This window comes from Chionomys nivalis, chromosome 7, assembly GCF_950005125.1.
Source record: "Chionomys nivalis chromosome 7, mChiNiv1.1, whole genome shotgun sequence".
Classification (NCBI taxonomy): Eukaryota; Metazoa; Chordata; class Mammalia; order Rodentia; family Cricetidae; genus Chionomys; species Chionomys nivalis.
In genome coordinates, this window is record NC_080092.1 from 65,488,956 (window position 1) to 65,515,104 (window position 26,149).

Consider the following 26,149-nt stretch of genomic DNA (forward strand, 5'->3'; position numbering starts at 1 on the left):
GGTGGCGCATGCCTTTAATCCCAGCACTTGGGAGGCAGAGGCAGGCGGATCTCTGTGAGTTTGAGACCAGCCTGGTCTACAAGAGCTAGTTCTAGGACAGGCTCCAAAACCACGGAGAAACCCTGTCTCGAAAAGCCAAAAAAAAAAAAAAAAAAAAAAAAAAAAAAAAAAAAAGAATGCCCTGTGTCCCCGTCTGTCTGTGTGTGCATGTGTTTTTAAATCTCCAAGCCTGGTTCCCAGCTCGCGTACCGCAGAGCGTAGAGCAGATGTTGAATTTTACAGAGATGTTGGTAGAGTGTTCGCTTAGCGTGAGCAAAATTCTTGATTTGATCCATAGTATTCCATAAATGGCACAGCGGTGCACACTTCCTAGCCCATGGGAGATGAAGGCAGGACGATCAGAGTTCAAGATCACCCTCTACTATACAGTGAGTTTGAGAACAACATGAGACCCTGTGAGATGGGGGGGAGGGGGAGAAGCAGGAGAGAGGGAGGGAGGGAGAGGAAGAATATAAATTTAGCTTCCTAACCTCTGCTCCAGGGAACAGCCTGGAAACCTGGCTAGCAAACCTTCACTCCTTCAGCTCTCTCAGCCCCTGCTGGATGGGAAACCCTGTCCTCTTCTGCTCTCGCGAGAAAGAAATGCATCTAGACATCTAATATAAATATGAGAAATACAGGCAGCAAACTGTGCTCTCTCTCTCTCTCTCTCTCACTTTGTGTGGGGGGGGCTGTGGGGGTGTGTGTATGTGTCAGAATTTCACTATGTAGTCCAGTCTGGCCTCAAACTTGAGATCCTCCTGCCCCGACATCACCATGCCCAGCTAAAATGGTGCCATTATTCTCAAACTCTTGCCCTCCCTACCATCTAGTGTGGGGGGGGAACTATGCAGGGACAGAGCTGCTCATCTGTCAGCCACACACACACCTCCCCCCGCCCCAGAACTGCTTTCTTGTCTCTGTACTAATATCAGGTTGTGCACCTGAAGGTCACATGACATTTCTGCCCTGTGGGACAGTGCCCAGTAGCATAACTGTTTCCTAGGTTGTTTCAGATGATTTCAAGGAGTGAGTGGGTCAGCTAGGTGGGGAAGAATGTACCCCAAAAGGGAGGGAAACTCCCCATGCCTATTGACTGCCCTGCCCAGGCCCAGCACTAAGTTGAGTAGCTGGAGGGAGAGTGGATTCCATCTTTACCTGGAGATTTATTTCTTGACTTCCATAGTGCCCTTGGGGAGCAGTGATAATTCTCAGCTGAGTCCAGCATTCATCTCCGTGCCTCTGCCCGCACCTCGTTCCCAAGGCCAGGGTACCACATGTGCATCAGCCAGCTCGCCAGAGCCCGGGTGACTTGCAGGAAACTTGGAACACAAGCCCGTGAGATGGCTCAGTGGGTAAAGGCATTTGCCACCAAGCCTGATGACCTGAGTTTGATCCCAGGGATCCACGTGGTGGAAACAGAGAATCAGTTCCTGTAAGTTGTCCTCTGACCTCTATATACACACCATGTCATGAATGAGTGTAAATAAAATGTAATTTAATAAAAAGATGGAGCACAAGTATGGAGTTTTGACGGCCACACACCCCAATCTAAGTTGGCCCTTTCCTTTTGCTTAGTTTACAAAGGTCTCAGCAGGACAGAGGTTATGAACCCATCTGTCAAGATGAGAAACACTAGATTCATGAAAGGTGAAGGATCTGCACCAGGTCACACCCTCCAGAGTCAGTGGCCACAATAATGCTGACCAAGCCCCCAACGGTCTTTGTTGACTGAGTGTCTGGCCCTGAGCCCAGTGCCTTCTGGGAATCTCCCATTCATGATGGTCCTACCCCAGAGACAGTATTATCCCCATTTTACAGAGGAACTGGGAGCTTAAAGATGGTAGAGGCTGGGCGAGTCACTTCCTCATATAGTCTGACTCCAGGAGGTTCCCTAAGCTGCAGGGGAGACCTTGTCTACCTGGCCCCCTCATTCCCAGCACCCAGCACCACATATACTGAATGTGTGGGCACTTTACTAACTGAATGAATCTGCCTCCAGAGCTCTCCTGCCACCCTCTAGACCCGTCCTGCTAGTCCCTGTCCTAACTGCTGGCACCCCTCCAGCCAACCTATGCCAGCATCTCCCCTGGGAGTTTCAGGGTAACAGCCCCTGAACCCTCAAGAGGCTGGGAGGTCAATTCCTCCTTTCATTCATTCCCTAGTCCCTGCCTAAAGGGTTTGTGGTTTGTCCCTGTGTCAGTGGCCCTGGGAGTCAACACATAAAAAGGAAAGGTTGGTTTTGGCTCGGGGATTTAGAGGCTCCGGTGTATCAAGCCATGGCTTTTAGGCCACTGGCAGAGGTGGCAATGGCAGGGAGCATAAGGCAGAGTAAAACTGTTCACCTCAAGGCCAGAAAAGTCAAAGAGGGGAGATGAAGGGTCAGTCTCCTTTTAAGGGCATGCATCCAAAGCCCCACGACCTCCCCAGGCATGCCTCCCTAGGGCTCCGCTACTTCTCAATAGCACCATCCTGGGGACCAAGCCCTTAACATATGGGCCTCTGCAGGACATTTAAGGTCTAAACTACAGGTCCCCATGGTCTCCCCTACCTCAGTTTCCTCACCTGTACCAGACACGAGGTAGACTTCTGGAAAGAGGCTTAGCAAGTCTACCCTCTGCCTCCTCTCCCAAGATGTTTCTGGGGTTCTCTTTCTCTCTGGGTCCACAGAGCCCTGACAGTCACAGAGACCTCCAAGGATGCAGGGCAGGCCCTGTGTGGTCAGACATGGCTGCAGGCCCTCCACTTCGGTCCTCACTTGCTGTTGTAATGAAATATTCTGACCAAAAGCAGCTTGGAGAGGGAGGGTTTATTTGGCTGACAGACCCAGACAAGAACTCAGGACAGGAACCTGGAGGCAGAAACTGAAGCAGAGGCCATGGATGGATGCTGCTTACTGGATTGCTCACCAAGACTTGCTCACTTTGCTTTCTTATAGAACCCAGGGCCATCTGCCCAGGGGTGACACCACACACAGTGATGTGCTGGGCCCTCCCGCTTCAATCAACTCCCCTGCCCCGCAAAACAAACAAATAAATAAATAAATCCAACTCTATAGGCTTCCACACAGGTCAGCCTGAGGGAGGCAATTTTTAGCGGAGGTTTCCTCTTCCCAAGTGACTATAGCTTGTGACAAGTTGACAAAAATTAACCGTCATGATTTCTAAACAGGGAAATGATAAGTGTGTAAAGCAGGGTGTTCTAGAAGATTGGACCATACCGTGTGATGAGGCTTTGGAGATTGTTGTCAGCCCCAGAAGCTTCCATCCCCCACCCCATCCCCTACTCTGAGTTACTCAGTTAACAACAGTGTTTCCAGGGACCTGAAGGCAGGAAGAGATGCAGGTCCCACTTCCAGTACAGGGCCACAGTCTCCTGAGGGTGGCTTTGTGTGCATAATCCTATTTAAGTCCCCTCCAAACTCTGAAGCCTGCTGTTACGATCCCCAAAGCCCAAAGTCTCAATGATTCACCCAAGGTCACGTGGTTAGAACTGCTAACTAGGACAAAACCACCCAGCTCCCTGGGGCCAGAGTCTGGGTCTGGCCCCAGGAGTCAAGCTGGCCCCTCCCCCACAGCCCTCAAGCACACACAACTCTCACAAGCTCAAGGCTCAAAGGACAAGTTTGATTGTGCCCACAGCAATCAGTGCCCACAGCAATCATTGAGAGGATAGCTTCCCCATGCCCTCACCCAGATGAACTGCTTAGCCAGACTTCAACGTAGCCCTCTCCCGCCCCCTGCCTTCTCCTTCCCTCTCCCCTCCCTTCCCCTCCCCTGGCTTCTATGTCCTCACTATTGCTATTTTAGAACACTGAGCCCCATGAATGACCAGAAGTCAAATGAGTGTGTTCAGTCCTCGGTCCCCATCTTGGCATCTGTGTCCAGGTACCCTTGCCACAGCTCTAGCCTTGGGTGTTAGACCCAGTGAGACCTGCCTTCTTCCCAAGCTGTGCCCACCCTGCCCACTGACCACGGCATGATCCGAACATTGGCTAGTATCGGAGCACCACCTAGTGCACGCAGCAGGCAACTCCAGCTCAGAATCCTGCCTGCAGGTCGGCTCTAGGAAGTGGTGAGGGTGGAAAAGGAAGGGTCTCTAGCCTGGGACACATCTTTACAGAGGACCCCAAATGTAGACTTCTGGCATCACGTGAGCCACAGTCACAGAGCCCCAAGATGCGGTGAGCAACAACTTCATTTGAAAAGCTTTGTTCTGGAGTGGGTGAAAATGCTCTCGTCACCAAGCCTGGTGACCCGAGTTCCATTCCTGGAACAGAGACAGTGAAAGCAAAAAGGGAGCTGGTGGGATAACTGAGCAGGTGACAAAGTTTGCCATTAAGCCTGGCGACATGAGTTCCATGTCTAGGACCCACATGATAGAAGAGTAGCAGCATGTAGGCGTGTGTAAAGATCACACACGCACACTCGCACACACACACCCCACAAATAATAAATATGTAAAAAAAATTAAAGCCCCCACATTTCCGCTGTCAGAGCCTTAGTCTTCTCGTGTGTGAAATAGTTTTGAAGCCCCAACTCACACAGTTGGCACATGGAATAGAGAGAGGCCGTTTGCAAAGGTGTTTGTAAAGGATTTCTTATAATAAGAGTTTTTGAGGTCTGACTGGTGTTCATCAACACATCCAAGGCAGACAGGATGAGTGGTAGCATCTCACCCAGGCGACTTCTTCACAGATGTTGGCTAGGAGGCAAAGGCAAGACAGGGTGATGCTTAGTGTTACTACAAAGCAAAACCAGGACGGGATCCCGGTCCACATCCCACTAGAGGATTCAGGATGCCCCCACCCCGCGGGTGATAAGAGAACAGAAGAAGCTGCTTTTGCCCCAGACGAGTATGGGAAGCAGGCCAAGCAGGGTAGGGGGTGAGGGGCGAACAGCCTCTTTATTAACACAATTATTTTATTTGCCGAAAAGTAATCATCCTAAGTGAGGTCAATGCGGCTGGCACAGGACCGGCCCTGCAGGTGGCTGGTCCGTGTTACCATGGCAACGGAGCCCGATCCCTTCCTGCAACTGTGAAGGCTCGAAGCTCCTGAGGAAGGAGACCCCAGACCATTCTTCCTCCCCAAGAGAGGGTTGAGGAGACACTGGGTACTTAGAAACCCCCACCCAGGCCACAAGATGTCCAACAAGAGCCCAGAGAAATGGTCTAGACCCTAAATCACAGGGGTTCTTGGGGAGGGGGTCTCAGCAGCCACCATCCCATTCCATCCGGAAGAAGGGAGGGGCTAAGCACCGTTGCCTGACCTTTTTACAGAAAACTGTGGCTCAGAACGACCAGGGACCTGGCCACAGGTTTGGAAACCGGGGTCTAAGGCCTGAAGCATCATTCAGTTACTTTCAGTGTGACAATCACAAGGAAAGGTTAGAGCAGGATCTTGAACGACTGGAAAGGCTGTTATAGGGGCCAGGAGGGGGAGGAAAGACATGAAAGTCAGAGATCCGAGTTCAAATTCCAACTCTCTGCCTTCAGGCCACGTCACCTTCAGCAATTTGCACTGAGCCTCTAAGTCCCTTCCGCACACCTGACACTCTGGCCTCTGTGAGATGCAGTTGTGACTAAGATTTTTTTTTTTTTTTTTTTTTTTTTTTGATTTTTCGAGACAGGGTTTCTCCGTAGCTTTTGGTTCCTGTCCTGGAACTAGCTCTTGTAGACCAGGCTGGCCTCGAACTCCCAGAGATCCGCCTGCCTCTGCCTCCCGAGTGCTGGGATTAAAGGCGTGCGCCACCACCGCCCGGCTATTTCCCGAGTGTGGGTCAAATCCACCCTGCTCTGGGAACCTCTCAACGTGATACCACCATGCAAAGCTCCTTCTGTCGTTTCCGCTCAGATCTCAAAGGAGATCTACTCTGCCGAAACACGCCTTGTCCCCAAATCCTCTAGTCTTGAAATGCAGTAGTGTGGGTCTCAGGCTGGAGGTCCAGGGGACAGCCCAGAAAAGCAGGTTAAGGTTGCCTGCAGCTCTGTTGGGCTCAAACTTTGCGTGTCCACGGAGTCTACTGCCCTCTAGTGGTAAAGTCTAGCATCACAAGAGATTGCTGCAAAACCCCTGGAAAGTTCACATCTGCAGGCAACCAGGAACTCCAGGAAAGCGTTGGGAGGTGTCAAGTATAACTAAAACTTCCAGATGCGGGTGTGGGGATAGGAGTGGGAAAAAAAGGTATTTTAGATGTGGAAATATCTCTAATAAAAGTCTATAACCTGGCCGGGCGATGGTGGCGCACACCTTTAATCTGAGCCCTCAGGAGGCAGAGGCAGGCAGATCTCTGTAAGTTCGAGGCCAGCCTGGTCTACACAGCAAGTGTCAGGACAGGCTCCAAAACTACACAGAGAAACCCTGCCTTGAAAAAACAATAAATAAATAAATAAATAAATAAATAAATAAATAAATAAATAAAAATTTAGCTCCAGAGCTGATGAGATGTCTCAGTAGGTGAAGACACTTTGGTGTTCAGGCCTAACAATCTCAGTTCAAACTCCATGACCCACCTGCAGTGGAAGGAGAGAACTAACTCCCTCAATTGTCCTCTAACGTCCACAGCTTGGTGAATGAGCCACTCCCATAATAATAAATAAATAAATGTAATTTTTAAAAAAACAACACACATATCGCCAGGTGATGGTGATGGCCCACACCTTTAGTCTCAGCACTCAGGAGGCAGAGGCAGGCAGATCTCTGTGAGTTCGAAGCCAGTCTGGTCCACAAAGCAAGTTCCAGGACAGTCAGGGCTGTTACACAGAGAAACCCTATCTCAAAAAAACAAAAACATTTAAAAATAATAGCCCTTGACCCCAAAGTTCTTCAGACCCAAAGCAGAAAGAGAAACCAAGGCTGCCAGGCAGCTACCCTCCTCCTCTTGGGAGGCTGAATGCTGAAGGTCCCTGTCCTCTTGCAACACCCTTTCCGGGTAGTCTTCTCCACCGGGTACAGCAGGGTCCCATTCTCGTGTGACATGTCACCCAGAACTCCTGTCTGGAGGCACCTGGTATCTGGCCGACTCATCCACGCCCATAAATCTCAGCTGCGGCTGCCAGGCTGTCCTTGGGCTGTGCCAGACGAAGTCACAACGTCAGGAGGGAGCAGGAGGACAGCTCAGAGTGGACCCGTGCGCCGACCTGACAGACATCCCTTTTCCTCAGAGGATGCCCAGGCGACCCTGGAACACCCGAGGAACTGGCGGGTGGGAGGAAAGAGGATTCGTGGGAATTAGTCACATAGAGACCCCTGAAAGGTGGGGAGGCCCTCGAAGGGGGACAAAAGTAGCAGGGCTCAGGGGGCTTAAAGGCTTGGGAAAATTCAAGCAGGGCTATACAAGGATGAGATTCTGGCTTCGTAGCTGGGCTCACCAGCAGCTCCTCGGTGGGCAGTCACACTCTAACTGGGCAGGAAGCTCAACCCAGCCTAAAGGTTAACCAAGGGCTCACAGACCAGGCTGCAGGCAGCCTTGCCCTGGAAGGGGATAGGGAAAGAGGCATTGAACCAAAGCAGCTGTGCGTGGAATCTAAAATGGATCAGGTTGGGACCCTTTCAGGACCCCTTCCTGCGCATATGAGATGGGAGAGTGCGTGGGCGTCACACTGAGCTACACGGGTACAAGGGAGCAGACGTGACCTATCTGGACTCCCCTAAGGCTTACCTCCTTCCCTTTCAACAAATCTCAGTCTGAAGGAAAGACACTGAGGAAGATTTGCCAACCAAACCAGGCATGCTAGTGCACGCCTGTAATCCTAGCACGCGGGAGGCCGAAGTAGGCTGATCGAGAGTTTGAGGTCAGCCTCGGCTACAGAGGAGGTCTGAACTAGGTGAGACCCTGTTTCAAAAAAAAAATAAAAAGAAGAGAAAGAGGAAGAAGAAAAGGAAGAGGCAAAGCAGGAGAAAAGAAAAACAGCTTATCGATCAACTGAGGTGTGAGTAGGGGATAGCTCAAGCTCCTTAGGAGGTGGGGCTCAGCATTTCCCCCTTAGGCCAGGCTAGCCCGAGGGATGAACTGTATGGATTACATTCTCATACCAAGTGCTCTAGATCAAGCATGGAAAGAAGGAGACTGCAAACCAGTATCATCTGCCCCATATAACTTATTAACATCCAGGCAAGATTAATCAAGCCCAGAAACCTCGAGCAGACCCCTAATTAGTTGCGCTGATAACTATATTTGTCATGCTCTCCAATTATTCCACTGTAAATTTCAGAGTTTAATTGCACCTTGTTCTTCATTGAAATGTCACTATTTGCACACGCTCCCCTAATTCTTTAGCAAATTTGACAAAATTCAGCATTAAATATAGATTATCTTTAGATTTCCATAATTAACACAACCAAACTGTCTCAGGCCTAAATATTTCTCTCAGTACCATAAATCTGGCCTGTCTCTGGTACCCAGAGAGCCGCCTCCAGCTCCTGGGCTGAGGCTGTAGGGAGAACATACAGGCACATCCATGAACTCACATGACCTTCCTGTGCGAGGCTGGGGCAGGAGGTGGGGCAGGCTTCACTGTGAGCACACCTCTGCAGACACATCCCTGGGTGGGAAGCCCCATCAAGTTGCCACTATGGAGCCTGCTTACAAATGCTCAGAGAGAAGCAGGCAGCTGCTCCGTCTTCCAGGATGCTGCGGGTGAAAGGGGTAGTGAGCTTCCTGTCACTGGAGGAATACAAGGACTCAACCGACCACCTGAGTAAGACATTGCACCGGGGCTACAGGCTGAGGATATGGAGGTTGTGCTGGTCGCCTCTGGCCCCTTCTACCATTCTGTAAGGAGGAAAGCTTGAATCGGTCAGCCAGTAGGGTGAGCAGGATCATGGCCGGCCAGGTTCTCTGAACTGGAGGGTATCTGCGCTTTGAGTCTAGTTATGCAGGAGGTCCCCCTGGGTTCTTGTTGCTGTGAAGCCTGAACCCGAATTGGATCTAGGTGACCTAGGCTGGAAGAGGAGAGGCGTGGGGACGTTTGCGGGAGAATGGAGGAAGTTTGGGTGTCAGAATCCGGCGGGATGTAGTTGAGGTGCTGCCTCCCCCACCCACCTATAATGTCCCTGATTCTCATTTTCTTCACTTGAACAAGGAGCTATCTATTTCTATTACTTGAAGGACCTCTAATGATCTGGAGGCTCAGTCGCTGGAGCTTGAAGCAGGTTGACCCTTTCAAGGCTTTCTACAGAACGGTGGTAACAGGTTCCTGGGCCTATCAGGTACTCAGCAAACTGTGGTGATCAGAATTAACCCCCTGAAAATCACCTTTCACCTGGAAGCCAGTGACCCCAGTGGCTGCACATCCTCATACTCTGTGACTGCTCCCTACAGCCCCTCGCCATCTTCCGAGGACTGGGAGTCCAGACTCCTGCATTCTGGACCAGTTTGGGTCACTGTGGATACGCAAGGCAACTCAGTTCTCTATGTGGACCTGCCTAGTCCTTTAGGGCAGTAAGACCCTGGATGTCAGCCTACACCCCGCCTGTCCGTCTGTTGGCCCTCTGCCTCTCTGTCCATATGTGGTAGACTCCTAATCCTTAGGCCCTCCCAGCTCTGCTATTGTGCTCAGAGATGGCCCAACCCATCCTGGAAAAAAAAATAAAAACAAAAACAAAACTCCAATCTCATGAAAGGTCATTGATCTTCTTCCAAATTTTCTGTGAGTCTACTCAGAGATCCCATTTCAGTCCTTCAACTACCAGCACAGCTTCAAAGGGAGAGAAGGGATGCCAGGGCAGGTAGGTGATGCAGGGCTGAAGGTCACCAACCACGGTCCTTTAGGGTCGTAAGACCCTGGATATGTCATGGATTTATGGGGAGCGAGCACGCCATCTGGAGGTCCCTGTCTTCCTTCAGGGCTTAGGCAGAGGTTTGTACCTGTCTGCCCGTGTCACGCCTGTCTGTGTGTGTCTCTGAGCATCTGTGACTGTGTGCAGAGATGGAGTGTGGCTTAGTCTGCTATAAACGCTGACACTCGTGGGCTGAGTTATCTGGCCGGGAGAAGAGGTTCCACTTGAAATGAACCCAACCTGTGGTTCTCTCTCTCAGAGCCACAAGCTGGGTGGGGCTACCCTGCCTTCTACCCATCCCTGCCTCTGTATCATCTTGAAGATGGGACACACTATAGACTTTATTGGGGTTGACATGGAGAGGGTTGAAATACCCTCTCTCCCCTACCCTGCAGAACAAAGCCCCAGGCAGGTGTTTGTAGTGTGGCTGGTCTAGACGTATCTGATAGGGATGCAGAGAATGGACTCTAAGAGGTCTTGGCACTGAGGGGTCTGGCATGGGTCTGCCTGGGTATTGCCCAACATCAAGGTTAATGCGAAAGAAGTCACAAATAGTGACCCTTTGACCTTTGTAGGGTGGCTGTGGCCTGAATATTGGCTGAGCCACTTGCCTCAAACTCCCTTTCCATACCAGCAAGGGCTAGAGATTAATCATAGACTGGACTGGACATTCAAATCCCTGGGATGACACCAAGATAGCCTACCCCTGGAGTACCAATTTTGTTTTTGATTTTGCTTTTGTTTTCCTGGGCAGGATGGGGAGGTGATTGTGACAGACTCTTGCTTGTGTAGCTTGACTGGCCTGGAAATTGCTGGGTAGTCCAGATTAGCCCGTGATGCTTAATCCCCCTGCCTCAGCCTCCCTGCTTAAAATTACACAACTCTAGAAGCTGGAGAGAGGGCTCAGTGACTAAGGGCACTGGCTGCTCTTCCACAAGTCCTGAGTTCAATTCCTAGCACCCACATGGTGGCTCACAAACATCTCTAGTGTGATCTCCTGCCCTCTTCTGGCATAAAGACATGCTTGCAGATAGACCACTCACACATTAAATAAATAAATAAATAAATAAATAAATCTTTAAGAAAAAAATCACACATTTCTTTTCCACTTACTGTAGTTTTGTACAACATATTACATAACTTTACATTTTGCTGACTACACTGCTATAGTCCCCTCTAGCATATAGTAGGTACTCAATAAATGCTTGTTAGTGTAAGCTAAGCCTTGACCTTCTGTCCTTAGAAACACTCTGCTGTCCCTCCCCCCTTCACCTGGTAGAGCTACACTTTTAAGATGTTCCACTATAGAGGCTGGAGAGATGGCTCAGAGGTTAAGAGCACTGGCTGCTCTTCCAGAGGTCCTCAGTTCAATTCCCAGCAACCACATGGTGGCTCACAACCATCTGAAATGAGATCTGGCACTGTCTTCTGGCCTACAAGCAGACATACAGGCAGAATATAGTATATATAATAAATAAATCTTTAAGAAAGAAAGAAAGAAAGAAAGAAAGAAAGAAAGAAAGAAAGAAAGAAAGAAAGAAAGAAAGAATTTCCACTATCAGCCAGGCATAGTGGCACACACCTTTAATCCCAGAGGCAGAGGCAAGTGATCTCTGTGAGTTCAAGGACAGCCAGGACTGCTATACAGAGAAACAAGATTAAAAAAAAAAAACAAAACAAAACCAATAACAACAACAATAAAAAGTTCCACTGTCAAGTCCCAGTAGAGGAGAGGGAGCCCCACTTCCTTCACTGAACCCCCAGTTCCCAGCCTCGGTACCAATCCTCTCCATCAATACTGTCCTGGGGCAGCCACACTTGAATGCCCACCCAGATCAATAACCAGCGGCTGCCATTGATCAGCCCCTGGGGTCATGAGAGTCAGGGGAGAAAATAAAAAAGAAAAGGGACAGACAGGGAGTGCAGACATGGGCCCAGAGAGAGGGCAGCCCCAGGGAGCCTCAGGAACTGGCCAGGGCAGAGAGACAGAACAGAGATTACCAAAAACCAAAGGCAGGGGAAGATGCCAGCCCATGAATAGAGGGCCAAGTGGCAGCTATGAAGGAGATTCTGAGAAAGACAAAAGAAGAAGGAGAAGGAAGGAGAAGAAAAGACAGAGAGGAAAAGAAGGGCAATTTGACTCGTTAGAAAAACCTCTACTGCACAAGGAGAAGGAACACAGGGTTTGAACACAACTCTGGGTTCTCCAGGGGACTGAACACCCACTGCAGGTCTTATGGCCTGGTGCAAGCCCATGCACAGCCCAGTGGGAAGCTGGGAGTGGGGTGTACTGAGGTAGGATGTCATTGTAGATTTGGCTTGCTCTCAGCCACAGGTTAGAGGGGTCTTTCCCTGCCTCTGTCCTGTTCTCACCCAGCCTTTTGTCCCCCCGCCCCAAGCCCTTCTGATTGCATAGAATGACCACGGACAAGTGCAGTTTCCCATCTACAAGCCAAAGGAAGGAACAGCCCTTCTTCCCAGGTGCCCTAAGAATTCACTGTGGTTAACTGAGCCATCTTGTGAGCACTGGAGAGCCTTGGGTGCATCCCCCATCCTGTCATCATTGCCGTTACCATATGCTATTGCTCCTGATCCCAACCCACCAGGGCGAGAGAGCCACAGATATAAGAGGGACTCAGACATGGTGGCTCACAACCATCTGTAATGGGGTCTGGTGCCCTCTTCTGGCCTGCAGGCATAGACACAGACAGAATATTGTATACATAATAAATAAATAAATATTAAAAAAAATTATTTTAGCCGGTTGATGGTGGCGCACGCCTTTAATCCCAGCACTCGGGAGGCAGAGGCAGGCGAATCTCTGTGAGTTCGAGACCAGCCTGGTCTACAGAGCTAGTTCCAGGACAGGCTCCAAAGTCACAGAGAAACCCTGTCTTGAAAAACCAAAAAAAAAAAAAAAAAAAAAAAAAGAGGGACTCAGGGCTCAGATGAGGCAAAATCCAGCCCCTTGCACAAGCCCAACCCTACTGGCATCTTATCTCTGGTAAGGGCTGTCTATGCCAGGCCCTGGTGCAGATGGTCTCAGCAGAGCCCAGGGGTCTATGGAGCTTTCTCTTGGCCCTCCATCAACCCATTTCCCCCAAAGAATCAAAGCAGCTGCAGCTGGGGATTACGGACTTGCTGCCTCTGATGCAGTCTGAGTGGAAGGCCCAGGCCAGCGGGAAACATGGGGGCCTTCTTCTGCTGCGGAGAGAAGGCAGGGAGGCAGTTAGCCTCCGGCCTCAGGATCTCTTAGTTATTTAAACAGCAGGGTGTCTGAGACACGAAATGACCGGACTGGGGGTGCAGCTCTCTTGTCAAGCATACACAAAGCCCCCAGCACTGTGTAAGCCAGGCACGGTGGTGCGTCTCTGCAACCACAGCAAGATGGAGGCAGCTGCATCAGGAGTTTAAGGTCAACCTCAGCTACACTGTGAGCTGGAGGCTTGCCTGAGCTACCTGAGACCTTGTGGGTAAAGGAGGCAAGAGCCTGACAGACCTGGAACCCATGTAAAAGTGGGAGAGAAACGACTCCACAAAATTCTTCCCTGGCCTCCTCATGTATGGCACCCACATACATACATGCTGGGAAACTCACACATATACATGCTGTGGCACACACACACACATGCTGTGGCACTCACACACACACATGCTGTGGCACATACACATACGAGCTGTGGCACACACACATACATGCTACGGCACTCACACACACATGCTGTGGCACACACACACATACATGCTGTGGCACTCACACATGCTGTGGCACTCACACACATACATGCTGTGGCACTCACACACATACATGCTGTAGCACTCACACACACGTGCTGTTGAACACACACATACATGCTGTGGCACACACACGTGCTGTGGCACTCACACACATACATGCTGTTGCACACACACATACATGCTGTGGAACTCACACACACATACATGCTGTGACACTCACACACACACATGCTGTTGCACACACACATACATGCTGTGGCACTCACACACACATACATGCTGTGGCACTCACACACATACATGCTGTGGCACACACACATACATGCTACGGCACTCACACACACATGCTGTTGCACACACACATACGAGCTGTGGCCCACACACATACATGCTGTGGCACTCACACACACATGCTGTGGCACACACACACATACATGCTGTGGCACTCACACACATACGAGCTGTGGCACACACACATGCTGTGGCACTCACACACACATACATGCTGTGGCACTCACACACACGTGCTGTTGCACACACACATACATGCTGTGGCACACACACGTGCTGTGGCACTCACGAACATACATGCTGTTGCACACACATACATGCTGTGGAACTCACACACATACATGCTGTGACACTCACACACACATGCTGTTGCACACACACATACATGCTGTGGCACTCACACACACATACATGCTGTGGCACTCACACACATACATGCTGTGGCACACACACATACATGCTGTGGCACTCACACACACATACATGCTGTGGCACTCACACATACATGCTGTGGCACTCACACACACATACACACAATGATAATATAACAATAAGCACAGGAAGCCCTGCTTGCCTGCAGACAGACAGAATGACTTAGAAAACTCGCAAGAAGGGACCAATACTACTGTTTCTGTTTCTCCTAAGGGAAACGCCCGATTTGTAGAACATGTCTGGGGTTGCTAATAAGCCACATAATCAAACTGCTTTTCAAGGAGTCTCCTTTCTGATACCCACAGACCCCAGTGAAAAGCAGAGAGTCTAAGGAACAAGGAGCCAGTAAAAGAGAAAGCAGGGCCAGTAGCTCTCCTCCCTTGCAGCCAATGAGGGTGTCCTCCAAAACAGAAGTGTGATGGAGAGACCCAGTAGCCATGAAAATCCCTCTGGGGCTGCAATTGAAGGGAACTTTGTTAGAAGGAGCCTACTCTCCACTCAATGGTGGTTCAGCCCTTTCCAGTCTTGGAAGAAGCTGGGAAATGCACCTGAGGGAGATCTGGAGACTACAGGGTCTCTCTCTGGCCTTCCTCCCCCTCCACCCACCCTAATCCAAAAACAAGATTCTGCCTGCAGAACGGTAATGCTCAGAGCAGCTTTGCCCACAGCAAATGGCCACTGTTAGCAATTACTGGGTTCACAATTTATAGAGCTCCATGCAGCCCCCCCACTAGGTATGGTTACCTCATTTTACAGAGAAAGCAAATGATAAACAATTTTCAGAGGCAAGTCCATGTCAGAAAAGGCGAGTGGGAACTGGACGGAAGGTTCAAGCCAGTTCACCCTGAGGATCCTGAAGGAAGGAACCAGGATGTAGTCCTGGGCGGAGGTGGATGGGGGTTAGGGAGGGATTGACACCAATCTACCAACCTACGGATGAGAGGCTGAGAGGGGCAGGTAAAGAATGGGGTACCCCAAGTGTGGTGCCTCCTGACCAGGCAGGCCTCTAGGGCACTCAGGAAAGGGGAACAATGATGGCTCCCTGGTGTAACACAGCCTTTAAATGAGGATCACCGAGCTCAGGCTGGGTGGGAGGTGGTCAGAACTTTCTGGAGTGCTTCCCCCAGCAGGATAAGCCTAAAACTACCGGGGAGGTGTTAATGAAACAGGGAAGCTGCGAACAGACCCAGGAGTGATTCTAATCTGACACCTCCACCCCAGCCCCCACCAGTAATGAGCTGGGACCTGCCCTTCTCCCCAGAGAGGGGGTGAGGAGAGAAGGAGGGGTCCTTGGGTATCTTCTGACTTCAGAAGCCCCTTTTCATCATCATCATCATCATCATCATCATCGATATTTTCATCGCAGTACAAATCTCACACACACATGGGCACCTACTATTTCCTGTACACTGTGCTAAGTCTCTTTCATATATCTGATTATGAATCCTCCCCTCTAGTTGAAACCTATAGAATGGGCACCATCTTGCCTCTATTTTACAGAAGAAGCAATTTAGCTAAAGCAAAGCCAGCATCAGGACCAACAACATGGGGCTGTCTGGAATCCGTGATCACAGGATGGTGCATGGTGGTGTATGTCTATAACACCAGCACTCAGGAGGCTGTGGCAGAGAGACCATGAGTTCGAGGCCAGTGCTGAAGATAGAGCTGGGATGGTTCAGCGTTTGCTTAAGATGCATTAGCCTCTGGGTAGGATCTCCAGAAACAAATAAACCCATGATCTAAGCACTTCAGAGATGGAGGCTGAAGAATCCAGGAGATTAAGGCCAGTCTTGACTACATAGTGAGTTTGAGGCTGCACAAGACCTTGCCTAAATAAAATAAAGGAAATTCGAATTAAAAGTTCTCTGCTCTTTTGGTACAGCACACCTGACGTGTACCCACCAAGGATGCCACACAGGGAGGCAGGGCTGGGGTGGGAGATAAAGGCAGCGCAGGGCCACCATGTGTCCTTGAAGTTTCAGAGGGGGAGGAATGAAAGGTGGGTAGGATTCCAAACTCACCATTAAGGCTTCCTGTCTGTTCGCTCTCTCCTTCCCAGGTGTGCAGTGAGCATGGGCGTTAGGGTACAGCTCTGCCCACTGCCTGGAGAAGAAGGGAGAGGCTAGGGAGGGCTGCAGAGGGGAGGGGGGGATGCTGAGAAGACCCCCCCCACCTCCCAGCTGGGGAAGGAGGGGTTGAGGTGCTCGGAGCAGAGTCCCTGTTTGTAAGCATCATTAATCAGAGATTAGCAGATGGGCATGCTAATTGCACCTGTGGAAGTGAGAGACCTCAAGGTTGATTACATTTACAAACTGTGGGGATCCCTGGTGCCTGGCCCTGCAGGAGCTAGAAGAGGGATCTAGTTTAGGGCCCCAGGCGTGGAGAAGGTTTGGCAATGTAGCCTCTTGATTTTATACACACGCGCGCGTGTGTGTGTATGTGTGTGTATTCCAGGCTGGCCTGGCTAGGGGAGAGGAAAGTTGGGATGTGTAGAGTGTGGGAAAATTCCAAGTTAGTTCCCAGCCCTCCTGAGAGTTTCATATCTTAGCCAGGATGGAGGGGGAAGGGGAGAGGACTGGCCAAAAGGGGATTCTGTAAATGTCCTTTCAAGTCTAGCCTTCCCCCAACTCCTTCCAGTATCCTACGGAAAAATCACTGTATTGTGGCTGAATGGAAGTCTAGAACCTCTGGGGAAACTGAGGCCAGTATGAAAGAGAAGCACATCCCAGTGCCCCAACCTCCAGGCTGGTCTTCGGTTGCTGTAGGAAACAGCAAGTGGCCTCCAGATGTGAGCGGTGAACTTTCCTTGTATGCTCTTGCATCTGCGTCTTATAGACGATGAAAACTGTGGCCCGGAATGTTTTAATCATGTGGGTGCCTGGTGCCAGCTTCCCTATGACTGGAGTTACAGATGGCTGTGAGCTGCCACGTGAGTGCTGGGAACTGGACCTGGAAGAGCTGTCAGCGTGCTTAGCTGATAACTATGACTCCAGTCTGGTTTGCTCTCATTTACACCTAGGACTACCTACCTGCCAGGATTGGCACACACCACCCACAAATGGGTTAGGCCCTCCCACTTCAATTATTCATCAAGCAAATGCCCACTGACTTGCCTCCAGGCCAATCTGATGGAAGCATTTTCTCAGCTGGGGTTTCTCTCCCCAGATCACTCCAGTTAGAGTCAAGCTCAATTAAAAAAAAAAAAAAAATCCACCCAGCAGGGTTTTTTTGTTTGTTTGGTTGGTTGGTTGGTTTCTTTTGGGTTTTTTTTTTTTTTTTTTTTTTTGGTTTTTCGAGACAGGGTTTCTTTGTGGCTTTGGAGCCTGTCCTGGAACTAGCTCTGTAGACCAGGCTGGTCTCGACTCATAGAGATCCGTCTGCCTTTGCCTCCCGAGTGCTGGGATTAAAGGCGTGCGCCACCATCGCCCAGCTACCCAGCAGTTTTAGACAATCTCTTTTTTTTGTTTTTTGTTTTTTGTTTTTTGTTTTTCGAGACAGGGTTTCTCTGTGGTATTGGAGCCTGTCCTGAACTAGCTCTTGTAGACCAGGCTGGTCTCGAACTCACAGAGATCCGCCTGCCTCTGCCTCCCAAGTGCTGGGATTAAAGGCGTGCGCCACCACCGCCCAGCCTAGACAATCTCTTAAGGACATTAGTTCTCACAGCAGGAATCCCTTGAAGTCTGCTTGGGCACACAGAACCTGGGGGTCTTGGTGCTTTCCCAACCTTCTTAGTGTAAACAGACCTATTACCAGAGGTGCAGGACAGCTTAATTTCGTTAGAGGCTGTGCTGAAGGTAAGCCTATAATGGTATGTCAAACACTAGATCATTCTGAGAGCCACTAAGCACCACCTAGGAGAAGGGGATAAATGCTATTTTTTAAAAAACAAAAACAAACAAACAAACAAAAAACCAAGGTATTGCTACATAGCCCTGGCTGGTCTGGTACCTGCTATACAAAACAGGCTAGTCTCAAACTCATTAACACTCTGCTGCCTCAGCCTCCTGAGTGCTGGGATTACAAGTATGCACCACCATGCCTAGCAAGCCAAGGATTCCTGAACCCTGACACCAGATGATCCAGTGTATACAGCACACATGCACAGACACAAAAACACCGGGGTTTCGTTTCTTTGTTTGATACAGGGTTTCTCTCTGTAACTGCCCGGGCAGGTCAGGTGGCTCAGTGGGTAAAGGCGCTTGTCCTTGGGGCTGATACCATCCACCAAGTTATCCTCTGATCTCCACATGTGTGCTGTCGTGCACGCACGCACACACACATTCAAGGGAAAAGAAGACCCAAAGAAAGGCAAGAGGAGCACCTGGCTCCTTCCTGGAGACTGTTATTTAATTGATCTGGTGCTTCTGGGCATTAACAGACAACCCCTTCCCTACCCCATGACTCCAAGGCACAGGCAATGCTAAAAACCTATATTTGAATTCACAAAATTGACAAAACAATAAAAAGACAAAAACCAAATCCCTGCTCTTTGGTGAGACAGCACAGCCTGAGCTCAGTGGTCATCAGAGCTTGTGAGGCAGCTGGGGACACACAGCTCAAGATGGGGAGCTGGGGGGAATGGTGTTGATGAAGGGTTCTCCGTCTTTCCTTAGAAGAAAAACTTTATGGTGACCGTGGGACCTGTGACAGTTCATCTTCACTGACCATTGGCCTGTCTTTGGGATCACCTGGGAGGGCCACCCTGGGCATGTCTTTAAGGGTGTTTTCAGTTAGACAGGACTAATGGAGGAGGGATGGCTCTCTCTGAATGTGGGCAGCACCTCCCCGCGGCAGGAGCCCTGGACTAAATGAACAGAGGAAGGGGAGAGAGTGAGCGAGCACCTGCACCCAGGGCCCCAGCTCCTGCCTCACACCCCCTCCTGCTGCTATGCCTCACCCACCTGCCACCCCACCCCACCCCACCCCCACTATGAGGAAATGAAAGTGTCTCCTCAAACTTGAGCCAAAAGAAACCCTTCCTTTAGGTGCTTTTACTCGGTATTTTCAACAGCAGCAAGAAAAGTAAGATCTCCAGGCCTTCTGCAAACAAACTCAAACCTTGTACTAAGTGCTCACTGCCATTCAGACCCTACTCCAGGGAGATCTCAAAGGAAACGGGCACCAAGCTCCCATTGTTCTTTATATCCTACAAGGATATATAGAGAGCATGGAGGTGACTTTTCCCAAGTCTCACAGCCGCCAAGATTACAATTCAGGAATGGTCCTCCATCCCACACTCAGGGCTGTCAGTCAAGATATCTGGCCATGTGAGGACAGTTTTGTTTCATAACTGGAGATGGGATAACTGGAGTCTAGTGGGGACATCGCATAGTACTCGGGACAGTTCCTACGGCAAAGGATCATCCAGCTTAGGGCTCAGATGGAGCTCAGTAAGTAGAGAGCTTGTCTAGCCTGCACAGAGCCCTGGATCTACCTGCAGCTACATATAGAGTGGGCACAGTGGGGGGTGTCTTGAATTCTTGCACTTGGGAGGTGGGGACAGGAGGATCAAAAGTTCAAGGTAATCTTCAGCTAAAGGGCAAGTTTAGGACACCCTAGGTACATGATTCGCCATCTCAAAAAGGAAAGAAAGAAAGAAGGAAAGAAAATCCTACTGCCCAGGGTTTACCCACCCTTCTCAGCATCACACGGTGGCTGCTGTGTTGGGCTTGTTCCGTTAAAATGCTTATCAGGTGTTCCAACGTGCAGCCCAGAGTGAGACCACTATTCTGCAATATCACACTTTTATCCACTTGTGGGACCCTGGAGGAGGAGACCAAGCCTATTTGGAATTGCATAATAGTGACCCTGACTTCATAACCTCTCAGATTCAAAAGCAAGGGCTCTGGGTCATAGGTTCCACCAGGTTAGACTGCACTGCTTTCGCTCTCTCGCTCTCTGTCTCTGTCTCTCTCTCTCTGTGTGTGTGTGTGTGTGTGTGTGTGTGTGTGTGTATCTTCCCTGTCTCTAATGGTGCTTGGCAGCTGCAAAACTATGGTGCAAAGAGCAAGACTGCCACCTAATGGAGAGACAGGGCAGGACAGCTCAGCTCAGCTGTATGGCACTCACTGGATGGAACCCCTCATTTACTTAATCCTCATCACCTGGAAGAGTAGGGATGGGCGTCCACTCAACTTCCCTCTACATCCTCACTCTCACACACCACATGCCCTGCACTGGACTGCCCCATTCTTCCTCATGCCAAGACAGCCCTTTGACTCGTAGGAAAGATCCAGCACAGACACCGTCTGTCTTAACGCATCCTGGACATTAGCAAACTACCATTTCCAACTGGAAATGACACCCCACCCCCTTGGTCTCCACTGACCCTAGCCAATAAACAGACTCTCACAGGCAGAGAGCCCGGCACATTCAAGCCTGCATGAGAATCGGCGTGGGACTCGGTCCGATTCCTACACACGTGTATCTCAGTCGAGGTGAGCCCACTTTGAGCCTGTTTTTCCAACCACAGTGGCAGTCCTGGGTACTGGGCCTCTCTGAGTCCTCCAGGCATAGCTAAGGGTTCTCAAGTATCTTGGAGAAGTTGTCCTTTCTCGGTCTGTACAGGGAAAGCCTTCTTCTGGCTGCAAATGGAGTGTAGAAGAATTCCTAAAGGCAACAGGGAGAGGGAGGGGCTCAGGACACATGCAGGGCACGCTCCTGTTTTCACAAACAAGTGTGGCATAGAGGGACCAGCCTGTTCAGGGCAAATCGGTCCGAAAATGAGAGGAGACAGAAGCCACCGCCATGGAGCTGGGGGTGAGGGAGACGTAGACTCACCTGTGGCCACAGACACATTCAAGGACTCAAGACCAGGAGGCAGCCGACGCCTGGGCAGAATAGTAAGAAGCAGCTGGCAGGAGGCAAGAACCTCCTGGGACAGACCAGAGCCCTCATTGCCTGCAGGACACGCGACAGTGTTAGGGAGCCCCAACCTGAAGTCCACATGCTTAGAAAATAGACAACTGAAAACGAAAAAGCAGGTATAGCCTACCTACCCAGCACAAGGAGAGTAGGCCGGTCCCAGATGAACTCTAGGCAGCTAGTGATGGGGACCTTGAAGGACTGGGAGATCTCAGGACCTGGGCAGCCCACTGTGCCCACCACAAGCCAGCCCTGCTGGGCCTTGGCCTGAAAAGGGGAAGAAAACACCACATCCTGGCTCACAGAATCGTCATCAGAGCCATGGCCGAGGAGCCCGGGATTGCACACACACACACACACTGAAAGTGCCTTTGACTTAGGGTGAGTCAGATCCTCTAGGTGACCAGCATTTGCTCCGGGCACTGAGGATGAGGCCGAGAACACAGAGCGGCTGTGGAGTCCTCCTTGAGGTGGCAGCGAAGCGCAGATCTGAAGATAACTAATGGATGAGTATCAGTGGGGGAAGGTTCTAGGCAGGGAGACATGCAAGTTTGGAGACACAAAGGTCCTGCTCACCTGTCGTATCTGAGGAATGGTAAGCTGGCCTGGGGGAAGTTAGCCAAAGAGGCAAACCAATAGCCACACAGTAAGGTCTCAAGGGTCACTGGAAGCATAGGGCTTTAATATTGATATAGAAACTTTGAAAAGTGTTATTTTGCTTTGGTTTTTAAGACATGAGTTCACTATGAACCCCACGCGGGCCTTGAACCTATGATCTTCCAGTCTTAGTCTCTCAAGTACTGGGGCTACAAGTATGTACCTCCGGATCTGGAGCTTTGAAACATTTTGAGCAAAGCGACGGCAAAATCACTGTGCATGCCACACTGAGACCCCAGCACAGGGAGATGTGAACTCAGACTAGGGCAGCAGAAACAGTGAGGCATGAGGATGGTGTAGCAATAACTCCATGCAAAAGGCAAAAGGATTTGGGGACGTGTGGGATGTAGCTGTGAGGACAAGAAGTCAAAGGTGATCTCTAAGCTGAACAACTGAGCAGGGTAGGCCCTAGGAGAACAGAAGGTGAGCCCTAGAAATGGGGCGTCTGAAATGCTCACTGTGGGAGCGGAAGGGAAGAGTTGTAGCAGAGGCACTAAGTCTAGAGTTGGGGTGGGGGGTGAGATCCAGGTTAGAGCATCCATTTGGGAGGCAGTCAAATACAGTGGGAGCCTAAGCCCAGCGATGGTGTCACACGCCTTTAATCCCAGGACTCGGAAGGTAAAGGCAAGTGTGTCTCTGAGTTTGAAACCAGCCTGGTTTACAAGTAAGTTCCAGGACAGCCAGGGTTACAAAGAAAAACCCAGTCTGGGGAAATAAAAGAACAAAGAGAGACTCCCGCTTCCCACCAGGTTTGGCCAGAGACCCCGAAAGGGGGACTGCCTCTGAGATGACTGAGAAAAATGCTTCTAGACGTGTTGTTTATGTGAAAACCACTGACACACCTGACCTAAAGATTTTGACGTTTTCTTATGTGTATCAGGGTTTAGCTGCATGTATATGTATGCACCACGCGTGCCGGATACTGGTGGAGGCCGGAAGAGGGAGGGCATCAGAAGCCCTGGTACTGGAGTCACAGATGGTTGTGAGCCACCATGCGGGTGCGGACTGAAATATGGCTAGTCCAAATTGAGATGTATTATCTATAAACATGGGGGGGTTGTTTGGTTTTTTTTTAAGATTTATTTGTTTATTTTGTTTACAGTGTTCTGTCTGCATGTATGCCTGCAGGCCAGACACCAGACTTCATTACAGATGGTTGTGAGCCACCATGTGGTTACTGGGAATTGAACTCAGGGCCTCTGGAAGAACAACCAGTGCTCTTAACCTCTGAGCCATTTCTCCAGCCCCTTGGTTTGGGTTTTTAAAGATAAGGTTTCTCTGTGTAACAGTCCTGGCTGTCCTGGAACTCACTTTGTAGACCAGGCTGGCCTAGAACTCACTGAGATCTGCCTGCCTCTGCCTCCCAAGTGCTGGGATTAAAGGCATGCACCACCAACTCCAGGCATAAATAAACATTTTTAAATGTGATTTAATCTGAACACTTATAAAGAGGCTGAGGCAGGAGAATTTCTGTGAATCTGAGGCCAACCTGGGTTACACAACAAGATCCTATCTCAATTTTTTTTAGTATTTAAAGTGTATGTTTTTTAAAAGATAGATTTATTTATTTATTTAAATATTATGTGTACAGTGCACCAAAGCTCACTATAGATGGTTGTGAGCCACCATGTGGTTGGTGGGAATTGAACTCAGGACCTCTGGAAGGGCAGTCCAGTGCTCTTAACTTCTGAGCCATCTCTCCAGCCCTAAAGTGTATGTTTTAATGATATTTTGGGCACATTGAATGAAAGTATGTTTCTTTTTACTTTTCTGGTTGCTTGGTGTTGTTGTTTTGGTTTTTGAGGTTGGGTCTCACACAGCCCAGGCTGGCCTTGAAAGGAATCGTCTTCCTGTCTCCACCTTTGAAGAGCTTAAATTACAGACTCCTGGCTCTTTTTACTTTTCAGCATGGTTACTAGAAAATCTGAAATTAGACACGTGGCTTGAATATAAGTTTATTAGGCGGCTTTCTTCCCCCTCTTTTCAATGTTATTGTCTTACCTCAGGGTGAGGGTGGTGGGAGGGGGTGATCAGACAGAAGTCAGAGGGTCTGCCAAATGCGAGGCAATGCTGCCTCCTCGTGTCTAGTCAGAGAAACACAGCTGAAGAACGCTAAAGCTTGCCCCTAGCAAAGCGGTGTTCAAAATTGCTTTCAAGTTGAGCTTCTATTCCATGTATCCACATCTCCTGCCAACCAGCTCCCCAGAGCATTGCTTAAGACCCAAAGGTGTCAGACACTGACTTGCTGTTGCAGGTGGCCAAGGCGTGTAGTAAAAGAAATGAGGCGAGGAAATTCCTAACTTCAGACGATGCTCCATTGGTGATTTTAAAGACCATAGGAATCAATGCTACCACGTTCCCTTCTCCCACCCCCACCTCCCATCCACTGCTAGACTCATCGCCTCTCCTTCCCTTCTCGTCCCACATTACCTTCAGAAAACCGGCCAAGTCAGTAGTGGCGAACACGTCCATCACCTCCACAGCCCCAGCGCTGGCCTTGCTGACTACTGGAGTAAGCGGGCAGCTGCAAAGGTTCCCCCAAGATCCCCGTTAAACCTGGTAATCTCAAACCCCGCTCCCCACACACCCTCTAGCTCCCAAGTGTTTAGGCTCCGTCAACCAGGAGCCTGGACGAGGGACCCCCCACACCCCAACATGCTTAGGAACTTGGCTCCGCCTCCACTAAGGGACTTCCTGCCTGTTTCTCCGGCTGGTGATGACTCTGTCTACTCCGAGGAAGTGAGCGGAGCGCAGCACAGCCCCAAGATTCCGGGGATCCTGGAGCCCCTCAAGGACGAGCCACAGTTGCTGAGGGTCGTCTCCCGGGCTCGCCTCTGTGGCCTCGTCGCAAAGCCGGGGTTGCAACGGGCTCACCTCCATGCAGACGCCCTGGTGCACCTGGTGGCCGCACAAGGCGTCCAGTTTCTGCCGCCTGGGCCTCAGGACAGGGATGCCCCGGGCCTCGGCCACCCGGAGCAGCTCGGCCCGCTCCCCTTGCAGCCCAGCTTTACCCGCCTGGAGCAGAAGCCGGGCCACGCTCCGGCGGGCGGCCCGCAGGGCCAGGAGGCACGGGGACAGGCCGAACAGACGCTCCAGCCTCTGGGTCGGCGCCAGGTCATCCAGAAGCAGGCGGCTCAGCTCCTCCCCGCCAGGCCGCGCCACCGGGGAGAAATGACGGACGATCCGGCGACCGAAGCACCCGACGGTCCAAAGCAGTCGCATAGCTCCAGTTGCGCCCGGGACTCCACTAACAGGCCGTTGCAGAGGACCCGCTGGCCTCCCACACCTCGTCCCCTCGCGTAGGACAAACTGTCCCCGAGTCCCACAATCTGCCAACCAAGCAGACCTCCCGGACTCCCACGTGGGTCCCCAGCTTCCGGGTTCCAGAGGCCCGGCCCCCTGTCCGATGACGCACACGCGAGTTGCCCTCAACTAAGTCTCCACAGCACCCCCTACAGCAATGGTTCGCACTTCCTCCACCGCCGCGGGCGAGCCGAGGCTGTGCTACTGCTGAGCTGACCCTAGCTCAGGCTGCTCTGGGTGAGGGGAAGTGTCGGGAGGCTAGGCTAGCCTTATTCTCTTCCGCACCTGCAAAGACCAGTTTAAGACGATGGGTGGGCCATCCTGTTCAGTCAGTCAGTCTGGGGGTCTTCCTCCCCACATTCAGGCACATCGTCGTTTCTGGGAATTGCCAGAAGCTACCCAGACCCTTAGCACCAGTCAGCAGAACCCCAGCGATATTTCCCATCTCCGGACCGCTGTGGTTAAGCCCCAAGTCTATGGTGTCTCTGTGGACAAGCAGCTGATGCTGGTGGCCCTTGGTAAAGCTGGGACTCCTTTGCTCACTGCTCAGAGCCCCCACTAAGTCTTTTCAACCTGTCTTTGCTTTTTTCCTTTTTAAACCTTTTTTGTTTTGTTTTTCGAGACAGGGTTTCTCTGTAGCTTTTGGAGCCTGTCCTGGAACTAGCTCTTGTAGACCAGGTTGGCCTCGAACTCACAGAGATCCGCCTGCCTCTGCCTGGGATTAAAGGCGTGTGCCACCACCACCCAGCCTAGACTTTTTTTTTTTTTTTAACATTTATTTTACACTCGTGTTTTGCCTGTGTATACTCTGTGTGAGGTTGTCGGATCCCCTAGAACTAGAATTACAGACAGTTGTGAGCTGCCATGTGGGTGCTGGGAATTGAACACAGGTCCTCTGGAAGAACAGCCAGTGCTTGGAAACCGCTGAGCCATTTCTCCATCCCTCGGCCTAAATTTTTTTTAAGGCAATGTCTCACTAGTACCCATGCATGGCCTAAAGCTCGTTATGTAGACCAGGTTGACCACAAATTCGCAGCAATCATC

At 50.6% G+C, this 26,149-nt stretch overlaps 1 protein-coding gene across 1 annotated transcript; it reads right to left on the reverse strand.

The window, feature by feature from the left end:
- Positions 1–18,697: 18,697 nt before the first annotated feature.
- Mrm1 (mitochondrial rRNA methyltransferase 1) lies at positions 18,698–25,147 on the reverse strand. The gene is made up of 5 exons (XM_057776572.1): positions 24,501–25,147; positions 24,233–24,326; positions 21,280–21,412; positions 21,062–21,181; positions 18,698–20,890 (listed from the first exon to the last, which is right to left on the reverse strand). Exons 1-5 carry the CDS (start codon positions 25,022–25,024, stop codon positions 20,808–20,810), a joined length of 954 nt encoding a protein of 317 aa, XP_057632555.1. The 5' UTR covers positions 25,025–25,147; the 3' UTR covers positions 18,698–20,807.
- Between the last annotated feature and the right edge of the window lie 1,002 nt (positions 25,148–26,149).

Coding starts and splice junctions, on each gene's coding strand:
- Mrm1 (XM_057776572.1), bottom strand. CDS start 25,024: ATGCGACTGCTTTGGACCGTCGGGTGCTTCGGTCGCCGGATCGTCCGT. Junction 21,413..24,232: donor ACTTGGCCGGTTTTCTGAAG/GTAATGTGGGAC, acceptor TCCCCTTTTCAG/GCCAAGGCCCAGCAGGGCTG. Junction 21,182..21,279: donor GCCTACTCTCCTTGTGCTGG/GTAGGTAGGCTA, acceptor CGTGTCCTGCAG/GCAATGAGGGCTCTGGTCTG.